The sequence below is a fragment of the Typopeltis vanoorti genome, chromosome 24 (genome assembly GCF_054136105.1).
Source record: "Typopeltis vanoorti isolate ZY-2024b chromosome 24, IOZ_Tvanoo_1.0, whole genome shotgun sequence".
Classification (NCBI taxonomy): Eukaryota; Metazoa; Arthropoda; class Arachnida; order Uropygi; family Thelyphonidae; genus Typopeltis; species Typopeltis vanoorti.
Genome location: NC_143572.1, coordinates 26,030,572 through 26,043,740, shown reverse-complemented (window position 1 = coordinate 26,043,740; position 13,169 = coordinate 26,030,572). Strand labels below are relative to the sequence as shown.

The 13,169-nt window shown below is 36.8% G+C and overlaps 1 protein-coding gene across 2 annotated transcripts in view; it reads left to right on the top strand.

Moving 5' to 3' along the window:
* LOC150093032 (dual specificity protein phosphatase CDC14A-like) overlaps positions 1–13,169 on the top strand; it is a 382,808-nt gene that overhangs the window by 24,653 nt on the left and 344,986 nt on the right. Inside the window, exons 2-3 of one of the 2 annotated variants that reach the window (XM_090413767.1) lie at positions 6,509–6,605; positions 7,912–7,974. Coding sequence is in view for 1 of the 2 variants with exons in the window: in XM_090413766.1 (XP_090269892.1) it covers positions 6,509–6,605 (97 nt within the window). In the remaining variant the exon portion in view is untranslated. The remainder of the gene's footprint in view (positions 1–6,508; positions 6,606–7,911; positions 7,975–13,169) is intronic. The other variant, XM_090413766.1, reaches the window with a different exon arrangement.

The following is a 13,169-nucleotide window of genomic DNA, read 5'->3' as shown; positions in this document are numbered from 1 at the left end:
CTTCAGGACTGGGGTAAGGTGGTACAACACCAGGGCAACTCGTTGCAAAGGTGGAGCAAGCTACCAACACTCCTGTCTCAGTATCTCCTATAATGCAAAACACATCTCCTTGCGGATATGTCTAATGTTATGCATTAAGTAAGGTGGTGTTGTACCACCTTACCCCAGTCCTGAAGATACTTTCAGGCACAAACTTTGTTTGCTCACACTTGGATAAAGGATTAAACTAAATTTATTAAATGTTAAAGATATTAAGCTATTTTAAACCTGGTTTTACTCCATTTCCCAAGTAAGCAAACAGACAAATAAGTGAAGTTTGCACCTGCAAGTCGTGGTAAAGGTAGATAAGCTCTGATCACTATTCTTAATATTTACCCTTAATGCAAAGCACATCTCCTAACCCATCATGTTACATTGGATTGATGTTTCTCTTTTTTATATGATCTTTTATATCGGCAATTCCCCCGTGATTTATACTTAAATAACTGTTACAGTGTTTACAAAAACCTTCATATTCTGATAAAACCTTCTTTTGATAAAAGGATAATTTTCATTATACTTGTCTGAAAATTTGCATTTTCTTGTTGGTATTTTCAGTAGGGCTAAAAATAATGTAATTAGAAACATTAATTTCAAACAATATATATTTCAAGTAATTTCTAATGATCAAGTTTTAAAATAATAATAACTTAACTTACATAAGAAAACAAAATAAAATAAAGTAAATAAATCAACAGTCAACAGAACTAAATGCATATACCCTGGCTCGTGGTCGAACACTGTTGTTTAAATGTACGTGATCACTGCAAGTCCACCCCCCCCTCCACATAACATCACGAAATGAGACAGGTGCACGGTTAAATCATAATAATATACACAAACACTGCTAAAAATTTCTGTACACCGTTAAAATTTCTTTAGTTCGGCGAAAGCGGATTTCGAAAACTTTCCAATATTTTGAAGCGTCCCGAAGGTCTATTTGGGACATCGGGATTTGAGGCAATTGGGACAATCCCGGTTAATCGGTTCATCTGACAACCCTGTTCTGTATACAAGTTGCACAGTCCTGAAATTACTGCAGGCACAAACTTTGTTTGCTTACACTTGGATAAAGTATTAATCCAAGAATATAATTTCTTGGCATCATTAACTTATTTTTAATTTAACCTCCCTATGTTCTTTTAAATGCCGCCCATATTTCTGTAATTCCTGTGTTGTCTGTCTAATAATCTGCTTTAACTGTGCAATTTTGGGAGTTAAATCATTTTCAATATCCTCTTTAGTGGGGTAAGCCTTCTTTCTTGAGCATTTTTACTCTGCCGCTGGGGGGGGGATATATTTTTTGGCTGTAGAAGCGCATGTTCACGGGGCTGGTTTGCCTGCTTGTGGGATGAAAAATGTCAGATAAACTGGCAAAAAAAAACCCTGCTGCCCGTGCCCAAGACCGGCTAACTTGGCTATGCCTGAGGAAGATCCTCAAGTTCTTCACGTCTTCGATGGGAATCGAACCTGGGACACTCCTTCCCCAGGCATATGGTTGCGAAGCGCGAACCCTCTAGGCTAACTGTGTCCAAAAATGTACACTAATATACTATAAAACATTAATTTTCTAAGCGAGAAAGCACAATAAAACACAAAAATCACCAATTTTACATGACTGCTACATACACTGCCTCATGATGGAGCATTGCCCCAAGTTGCTGTTTGTGGTGAGTCTCCTCCACAACTTTCCTGTCTTGGGCTCTAGCCACATCCAAGTTCTTCAACCTCAAGTCCTCCTCCACCATCTCCCTCCATCTCTTCTTTGGCCGTCGGCACTTCCTCTTCCCCTGCACATCCATCTGCATGACCTTTCTTCCCACACTCTTCCTCCGTCCTCATCACATGACCAAACCATCTCAACCTTGCCTCCTGTATCTTTGCTCTCAAGTTCATAACTTTCACCGTTCCCCTTATATAGTCATTTCTCAGATGATCCTTTCTGGTCACACTGCACATCCCCCCCCCCCCCCCCCAAGCATTCTCATCTTCGCTACCTCCTGATGTTATTTTTCCTCAGGGCCACACTTCCCATAGCATATGTCATGGTCTCACTACTGTCCTGTAGATTTTGCCTTTAAGATTGATCGGTACTCTCTTATCGCATAGCACCCCAGCCATCTCTCTCCAATTTCTCCATCCTGCATTCTACTTCCTTCTCAGTCTCACCATCCTCTTTTATTGTTGAATCAAAGTATATAAAGTCACTGACCTTCCTGATGACATTTTCTTCCAGCTCTAGATTGTCTCCTGGCTGCCATCCACTTTGCAACACATATACTCTGTCTTACCTCTGCTCAGTCTCATACCTCTCTCTTCCAGTACTTTCCAGTTTAGCTGCCACTTTTTCTCTTGATTCTGCACACAGCACGATGTCATCTGCATACAACATAGTCCAAGGCACATCTTTTCTCACTTCCTCCGTCACCACCTCCATCATAATATTAAACAGGAACGGACTTAATGCTGCTGGATGCAAGCCAACTGTCACTGGAAAACTTTGTCTCTCCCAGGCAGGTTTGAACTCTTGTCTTCACATTTCTGTACATCTCCTGCACCAACCTGATTATTTCTCTGGTACCACCTTCTCCCTCAGACACCTCCAGACTTCTTGCCTCGGCACTCTATCATATGCTTTTTCCAGATCAATAAATACCAGATGTAGCTCCCATTGCTTCTCTTGAAACTTTTCCATCATCTGTCGTAACCCAAAGATAGCATCTGTCGTCGATCGACCAGGCATGAAGCAAAATTGCTCTTTTGCAATCTCCACCTCCTTCCTCATTCTTCCATCAAGATCCCTCTCTAGGATTTTCATTGTGTGGGACATCAACTTTATTCCTCTCTAATTCTTACAGTCTTGTGCATCCCCTTTACTCTTGTAGATGGGGGATAAGAGTACTTTCCCTCCATTTCTTGGGTATATTTTCCTGTTGACAAACTTTTATTAACAGTTCCCATAGCAGGTCAATTCCTTCTTCCCCCAGTGCCTTCCATGTCTCCACTGGGATCCTGTCAAGGCCCACTGATTTTCCATTCTTCATATTCTTTATGGCTTCCTTCACTTCCACTCTACTAATGTTCTGCACCATCCCCTCATAAGGCTCCCCATTTTCTCTGTGAGTGCTTGCATTTTCTTCATTCAAAAGCCCTTCAAAGTATATTCTCCATCTGTTTCTTATATCCACATCCCTCCTTAATACCCTTTCTCCAGAGTCTTTGATCTGTCTCACATGTACGATGTCCTTTGATGCCTTATTTCTACATTTTGCCAATTGATAAATCTTTCTCTGTCCTTGATGCATATAGATAAATACTACATATATTTTAATTGACATATTTTGCATTCTCTTTTTTTTTTTTTAAAGAAGAAAATCATACATGTTCGTAATATAATGCTTATTGTCACTAATGGGATAATTGGTATTGTTTTCTGTATCTTTGAGTTTATATTAGGATGCAAACTTGTTGGCAATCCTGATATATACTACCAACTACATATTATCTTGTACTCGGCAGTCAAATGTGTAAATCAGTTTTACTAGATAATAAATTTATTCTTGTTTTAATCCTTTAGCTATGTATAAGCAAACAGTTTGCATGAAGTATCTTCAATATTGTCTGGATAGTGGCCCTTTCCATAATACATGGAAATATACATGTCTGTAAGTGAGTGCTGGGTATTATGTGTAGTCAACAACCTCTGTATACAAGTAGCCTAGTAGTGAAGAAAGGTCATGCATAAACTTTGTTTATGTTGGGATAAAAGAGTAAAACAAGAATATAATATTTTCTCTCGTATAATTAACTTTGTAGTCACAGAAAAGCTTTCTACAACTACCTCTGATCCAAAATATTTTAATAATATGGTATTATTATTAAAATAATATTATCATTTTACTACTTATGTGGAAAATATGACTTTTGTGTTGATTTTAATTTCAGTACCTTCCTTTTAATCTCAGTACCTTTCTGACTTTCTATAATGCATAGTGATATATATGTCTGAAAGGAAGTGTGCTGTGCATTATGAAATATTGCAATTATGGAATAATGAACCAATTCAGCAGCCTCTTATAAAAGTATCTTAGTCATAAAGATCTTTCATGTGCAAACTTTGTTAACTTACTTTTAGGTAAAGGGTTAAAATATGAATATAAGTTATTTCTTTGACCAAGTGGAAAAACTTTGTAAGTAACTGCTGTTGTTTATCACTGTTTTCTCACCAGACATATAAGAGCATAAATTGTAAGATGATATGCCATTTTATTTTATTAAAAGTATCTCAGTATAAATGGTAATATTCTAATAAAATGATAGTCTCAAAGAATATAACTGTGATTGTACTGTCAGTGTTGATAGTTGAGAGCAATTTCGAAGTACTAATTTGGGAGGTAGCTTGGCATAGGTGGATTTCTGCCAAACAGTCATGTGAACTATAAGGCAAAAGATGATGAAAAACTCCATAATCAGATTAAAACTAATGCAGAGATACACAACTGAACAATCTTTTCTTTATGGGGGGGTGTCTGTAAAGTTTTGATAAACACTTAGAACAAAAAGGATATTAAAGCAACTGATATAACCACAAGAAAGAATCTTGTGGTTATATCAGTTTCATCAAATTGTAATTATTATTATTATTCCGGGCAACTCCAAGGAGTCTACAGACTCATCGAGGGAGGCCCTAACATCATGTCAAGAACAACTATTCAACATTCACACAGTATCTATCATACCTTGCCTTGAACTCATTCACAGTCATAGCACCCACAACAGACTCGGGCAGCTTATTCCACTCATTCACCCCACTCTCCAAGTAAAAAACCTAGCTCTAACACCCCTGCTAACCACATTCTTGCCCAGCTTCCATGTATGGCCCCTAGTCCTCCCACCACCAGCCCTGTTCTCAAAAATATCTTCTGGATTAATCTTATAGAAACCCCTTCAGTAATTTGAATGTCTCAATCATATCACCCCTTCCCTTTTCTGCCTATTGACCAATTTTTGCAACCCACAAATCTTCAACCTGTTCTCATAAGGTTCATTCCACAGACCTGCTATTAGGCTTCCTTCACTTCCACTCTACTAATGTTCTGCACCATCTCCTCATAATAATTTGTTCTTTTTCTTTTAGGATATATAAAACGACATAAAATTAATGAAGTTTTGTTCTAGGTGTTTATCAGAACTCCCCCCCCCCCCCCCCCCCCCGCAATCATATAATGTATCATAGGTTAGGTAAATACATAAGGTAGGAGTGAAAACAGTGAAATTCATCAGGAACTGGAAAAAAAGTTATGGAGTCTGAAATGGGTTGAGTTATTTAGAATTATGTGCAAATTATTGTGTATATTGTCTGTTAATTGTATATGTATGTGCTCTCTCTCTCTGTTTTGCCTATTTTTCAGGGTAAAAAACCCAAGTTTTCTGGAGGACAGCCTTCATATGACACTGGCTAACTCGCCCTCAGGAAAAGCCCTTATAAAGGGCCTTTACATCCTAGATAGAATTCAAGCCCATATCTTTTCAACCAAAGGGCTTCATCGATACTGACTGAGCTACTTAAGACAAAAGAGAGATTCAGATCTACTCTTTGTAAGTGGAGCACTTAAACAGACACTGTCAACCAGGCTGGCTATCTTAAAAGAGGTATAAGATGAGAGGCTATCATCATATCTATGAGAAATAAAGGTGCAGACTAGAAATTTGATGAACATAGTAAGGAAATGAAGAGTACAGTATGAATAACCAAAGTGAGTAAAACCAAAGGAATTCTAAGGGAGTTTTTTTTTTCCCTGAGGTGATAGTTAACAGTTTTATTATTTAGATGACATAATATATATGGAAGATGCAAACATGTAGAGGCAATAACGTTGTAATTTCCCTTTATAACCATTATGTGGATTGTTCTGTACAAATTTGATCACTTGATTTTTGCATTAATGAGGAAACTCTGGGTTGGTTCCAGAGATGAGTAATTAAGGCAACCAGGATTTTGCAGTATTCTTCATGAAAAAATGTTGAGTGAGTGTAAATTGCAGAGCTTGATGGATAGGATGAAGAAATGTGATATGATAGAGACATTCATGCCACTTTGAGGTTACTAGATTAATGCAGAAGAGATTATTCATAGAGTGAAGAAGGAAAGAAAGAGAGACCCTTCCTGAACATTGTATAAGATCAATGTGTGCAAGTTGTTTTAGGAGAAGTGGATATTTTATGCTGCAAATGATGAGCGACTGAAATGCATTGCCAGAAGGCATTGGGAATGTGAAAAGCATTGGTTAAGTTTAGGGTAATGATATGATAGTGATTGAGTGGCCTCTAGTGACAAGTCTTACTACGTATATGTCTGAAATTCTCTAACATTAGTACAAAACTAGGATTGTTTTATTTTCAATTATACTACTTTTAGTTTAATTTCTAATTAAGCATATCCTTTTCAAAAATTTTCATTATTTTCTAGGTCGCTTGTATTTTGCAACTCTTCGCACTACAACCAAACCACGATCAACACTTCAGACACACTTTTTTAGTATAGATGAAGAACTGCAGTATGAGAGGTGTGTAACATTTCTTTAAATCAGTTATTATTATTGTGATTGTTGTTGTTATTATTATTATTATTATTGCTACTATTATACAACTACTACAGCTATTGAATACTGTACTTTCATTGGACTTTCTAGATATATCTAACATATCATCATTTAAATTTCTTTAGTGTGTGAATGCATTTACCACCACTCTCCTAAAACGTGTTTCCTGTTGTTGTTGTTGCATTGATAGTTACTTCTGGACTCTTCAATAGTTCTTTATTCCCTAAAAATTCAAGTGACTAAATTTTTCTTCTGGTTAGTGCATACATGTCAGTGCTCTTAACATTAACTTGCAATTTCTAACTAGCCATGTTTCCATTCCAGAGTGGAAAATTTTGGAGCAACAGTTCCCAACTTGTGTTCTGCAGAACCCTAGGGTTCTATAATAAAATTATTTTTTGAGTTCTAATTGATGAATTAAAATATGTATGAAAACTTTATTTAAATAAAGTTTCAAAAATTTCAATAAAATATCTTGAGTCAAGTGGATGAATAAATTGAAACTTTCATTAGATTCTCCCATCACTAGTTGAGTCATATCCCCTATGAAATTGTCTGTAGTGGGGTGGGGTGCAGTGTATGAGCAGGTGATAGATCGGTGTTGTTTTGCATTGCAATCATTTTGTGATTTTTTTTATAGCAATTAAACTGTGAAATTCATGAAAAAATTTGAAAAGAAATTATTTGCAATTAATGCCACATTTATTGATAAAATCAATAAATGTGGCATTAAATGAATACTTTCCTCTACTAAAAGATGACAATAATTATTACGTTTTCAATATTAAAGAGAAACCAGAGGAACCATCTACTTCAGAATATAAAATCTCATCGACCTGACATCAAACAGACAAATAAAAGTTAAATTTAATGAAGGTTCATTAAACGAGTTTTGGTGTGACTTAAAAGAAGAATATTCCAATTTATTCAAAAAGGCAATTTGTTGTTTGCTTCCGTTTAATACCACATATTTGTGGTATTAAACGGAAACACATGTGAAAGCAGATTTTTGCTCTATGCTGTGAATTGTCATATCTTGTGTTAAGTTGGATGCCACTCTGATATTAGAATTCAGCTGTCCACAATTAAGCCAAATTTTGAAAGAAAAGAAGTTTAATCCTTCACATTAATTACTAGTTTGAATTAACAATATTTTGCTTTTCCATTAATCTGTTTTTTTGTATTTTCAATAAATAATTTTTTATTTATTTATTTATTTTTTTTTTTATAATCAGTAAAAATTGTCAGGGTTCCAAATTTTTTTATCAAGGTGAAAAGGGTCCTGCAGTTAAAATAACTTAGGAACCGCTGTTATAGAGCATTGGTACAGCAGGTAGCTAAACATTTTTTTCTAATTTCATTAATTTTATATATTTTTGCTTTACTATATCACATATAATCTTATTAAAGATCAGATTGTTTATTTTCTGTATCATTTTCCCAAATCATTGTTTATTATAATTTATACATAGGAGAGGTTGCAAGACCTATAGCACAACAGTGCCACATGTGGATAAGTGGATAAAGAGAAAGGATGATGGTTGATATGTTTCTTGGATATCTAGATGTCACCCTTGAGAAAAACAGTGTACAATAGACTGACTGTTTGGGAAAAAAAAAGCAGTAAATGGAGTGAAAATGGATGATGAGAAATTGAACCAGAATATTTATGAAAATCCATGTGTGTGTGTGAGAGAGAGAGAGGAAGAAGAGAAGGAGTGCATCATCTATTAACTTGATTGTATTCTTCTTCTGGAATAGTGTCAAGGATTTTAGGAAGATTTCAGATACATCACTTCAAATGGTAGAATGGTATGTTAAAGCAGGAGACTGACTGTTTGGAAAAAAAACAGCAGTAAATGAAGTGAAAATGGATGATGAGAAATTTAACCAGAATATTTATGAAAATCTATGTGTGTGTGTGTGTGTGTGAGAGAGAGAGAGAGAGAGAGAGAGAGAGAGGAAGAAGAGGAGGAATGCATCATCTATTAACTTGATTGTATTCTTCTTCTGGAATAGCGTCAAAGTTTTTTAGGAAGATTTCATATACATCACCTCAAATGGTAGAACGGTATGCTAAAGTTAGGATCAGATTTGAGATATATATATATATATATATATATATATATATATATATATACACAGGGTGATTCAAAACTCTTGGGCCAAACTTTAAGGGGTGATAGAACACACCTAAACAAGCACTTTTCGTCATACAATGCATGGTCTGAACTCAAGCAGTGAAGCGCTAGAGGGCACTTTCCAGTGAACGCTTAAAAGTCCTGGTTTTTGCAGTCATCGTTATTTCTACCGTGAAGTGCAAAAAGGATGGATTCTTTCACAAATCAGAAGGCTGACATGCATTTCATTTACGGAGCTGCAGACGGGAATGTGAGGGAAGCCCAAAGACTGTACTGAGAGCGCTTTCCGACTAGACATGTGTCTGATCATAAAACCTTTCAGCAATTGCACTGGTATCTGTGCAAAATGGGCTCCTTAGTCAGTGGCATGTAGGATACAGGGCATGCAAGGAGTGTTAGCACGCCACATGTTACAGAGGAAATTCTACATAGGGTTGCAGATCGTCCCGAATGTAGCATGTGAGCAATTTCTCATGCCATACCTGTATCCTAAACGACGGTGTGGCAAGTTCTACGGGACAAATGATTACATCCTTGCCATGCACAGAGGGTGCATGCCTTGACACCTGCAGATTACCGGCTTCATGTGGATTTTGCACAGTGGTTCCTGCAGCAGACTGCAGTGCAGTCGGACTTTGATGCACATGTCTTATTCACTGACGAATGCATCTTCACATGTGAGGGCATTAATACCCACAATTATCATGTGTGAGCGAGCAGAAATCCGCACACCACACGTCCACGTTTGTACCAGTGGCGTTTCTCCATAAATGTTTTGGCTGGAATCCTGCATGACCATTTGATTGGCCCATACCTTCTGCCAGCACGACTTAATGGGAGAACGTACCTCGTATTTTTACAAGAGGTCTTGCCAGAATTACTGAACCCTGTTCAGCAAACATTAAAACACATATGTGGTTTTAACACGACAGTGCCACCCCCATTTCAGCGTGGATGTGCGGAACGCCTTGGATGCAACATTTCCAGGATGATGGATTGATCGGGGTGGTCCCATCGCTTGGCTGCCACGATCGCCCGATCTCTCATGTCTGGACTTTTTCCTATGGGACCATATGAAAAGCCTGATCTACGATAGCCCCATAGATTTTAATGAGGACCTTATTGCCAGGATTTCTATTGCCGCTGCAGCTGTACGAGAAATGCCTGGTGTTTTTGCCAATGTACGCCAATCACTATGTCGAAGGTGTGCAGCCTGCATTGACAGTCGCTCTTTTGAGCAGTTTCTGTAATTTGTTCAATAGAATTCTTTAATTTATGTTCTGTAATTTCTGCAATTGTTTCAAATCTCTGTCATTCATGTGTTTCTTCATTTCCTGACCCAGTAGTTGCTAACCCCTAGCGCTTCACCGCTCGAGTTTGGACCATACATTGTATGACGAAAAGCGCTTGTTTAGGTGTATTCTATTGCCCCTTAAAGTTTGGCCCAAGAGTTCTGAATCACCCTGTATATATATATATATATATATATATATATATATAGTGTTAGCAGTTGTATAGGTGAGAGTAGTGTTGAATGGAAATGGACACTAAGTTTTTTTTTGGAAGCTGGGAAGGATATGGATGATGCAGTGTACTGAGAAAGGTATAAGGCACTTTGATGTATAGATTGAATATTGTCAAAGGTAAGAAAAATTGAAATGACATGTTTTTTTTATGAGAAATAAGATAGGACTATATTTTGGTTCCATCGATGTTCACTGAGTTGTTCTCACCCCACTACTGAATGGTAAGGAGATGAATGTTTAAAGGCATTGTGGAAGTTCTTGAAGCTCAAAAGATTTGTGCACTATATGGCTCCTCAAATAAATAAGAGGAATGGAATACTATCATCTGCAAAATTACAGCAAGATTGAGGAACAAATAGGAATCAAACTCAAATTATGAATATTCAAGAATCTAAATTTTTTCTGATAGCTTTATTTTTAATATTGTTCTGCATTAATGCTATTATCTGCTCATTATGCTAATTTCCTCAAAATTGTCATAATCTGTTTTTGGTTCAGTTGTCTTTTTCTTAGCACTCACCTTTCTCTCTCTTTCTCCCTACCTACACGCACGCACGCACGCACACACACACACACACACACACACACACACACACACACACACACACGTATATTAGCATGTAGACTTTGCCGGTTCATGGATGGATAAATAAGAATTAAGGCAGGAAATCAGAATAAAATATTAAAAATTACTTGAATCAAAAAACACAGTTTCATCCTAATTGTGCATAGGCTTCCTTCATGTGTAAAACAAAAAGTGGTAAACAAACAATAACGATTAATAAAGGTGACAACCACTATATAGTTATATAAGATCTGATGATATTAAAAAATATTTCTAATTATGCACTGCTTTGTTGGACACATTTTGTTTGTTTACACATTCACATACATGTATTTGGCTAGCTATGACTAGGATGTACAGGTAACTCTCATTGTATGCTGAGGTTGCATTCTTGAGAGTTGCTGCATATGTCAGAAATGTAAAACAGAAGGATTATAACATGGGTAATAGAAGTTGCATTCCTAAACAAGTGAGATTCCAATCTTTCAAGATTAATTTAATTGAAAATGCATCTAGTTTTCATACATATCAAGGCATAAAAGTTATAAATAAAATATTCAGCACATATTATTATTATATGGGCACCTCCATCAAGTCTGAAGACCTCTCTTGGGAGACTCGATCTATCCACACAATTTATCATACTGCTCCTTGAGCCCTTTAACAGACAGAGCACTCACAACTGACTCTGGCAATCCATTCCACTCATTCACAACTCTCCAAGCAAAAATCTAGTCCTCACACCCCACTAACTACACCTTTATTCAACTTCCAGGGACAACCCCTTGGTCCCTCCAGCCAAGTGCTGAAACATTTCCCCTGCATCAATCCTATAAAACCCTTTAAACAACTTAAATGTTTCTATCATATCCCCTCTTTTTCTCCTATCAACCAACTTCTGCAATCCACCCTCAATTTATCCTAATAGGGAACATTCCACAGACCACTCATCTTGTTTCACTCACCTCTGAATCCTCTCTACTCTTTCCTCATTCCCACACGGGAACCAGACTTGAGCACAGTAGTACAGATGTGGGTGTATCAAGGCCTTATAAAGAGGAATGATACAAAAAACATTTAAAGTAGTGCTTTATGTTCGTGATTAATAACTGCATCTTAATCACATCTTCTTTAGCTAGCATCCTGAAGTTCAAGGCTTATAGGGGATTGAAGGCAGTTTTTCCAGAATCTCTCAGTGGAAACCTGACTTGCAGTTTTCAATTTCTGATTATAACCTCTTGGCTTAAAACCTTCTTCTGCTACCATTGCTTTGAACAGATCATGAAAATTTTCAGTGGCAACGTGATCTGCAGCTGCAGCCTCACCAGTCATGTTAAGATTGCAGAATGCATAGCAACTTTTATGACAATCAAACCACCTACAACTTAAAGCAAAAGGTGTCAGTTACTTTTTATCTTTCATCAGATCTTTATACAAATTTTCTGCCTTCTTGTATGACTGCCCCAGACAAAGGCATGTCTGCTGGTTCTGTTGCCTGATCCATATAGCCAGCATCCTTTCCATTTTCTCAATTGCATGACATTACTCTGGTCTCACCGAGATTGGTGGACGATTGAGCCCGCTTACAAATTGTATCAGCATTATCACTAATGGTACTCACTCTAGAATCACTGTCCAGTGGCCTTTTGATTATCAGTGTCACATCTATCACCTCTATTCAAATTGATTCAAAACTTCCAACTTTACCCCTAAAGTGATTTCCTAATTGGATTTAAAATAGAATTTCATAGTTTTTTTTCACTTTATATTCACATTGTTCTTTTTATGTGACTCTTAGTTTCCTTTATTTTTCTCTTACCAGACATTTTGCTCAATGGGCACAGAAGTTATTTAAAGATAAAGACAATACCACATAGACCAATAAGGCAGTCACCTTCTTTCCTCAACTTTATGGTTGGTAAGATAGCAATATGCTACTTTACTAGGAAATAATGATTATCGAACTGTAAGGCAAGGAAGGCAACAAGGTAGTAGGGATACAAATTGGACAATGAGCACAAGCGTACAGAGGTAGGAAGTAAGGAGCATGCCGGAAGCTTCCACAACCTTAGACAGAAAAACCTTGATGGTTCTTATGTACTGAAATAAAACCTCATATATGCAAAAACATGGATAACGAAAGCACGTATAAAACAAGAGTTACCTGTATTCTGATAAGTTGATGCTAGGTTTATATTTAGGTGCTTTGGATACAATGATATTTCTAATTATTCTGAAATTCTTCTCTTGGTTGTTATAATAATGGTGTAACATTGCAGACTATTCCTCACTTGAT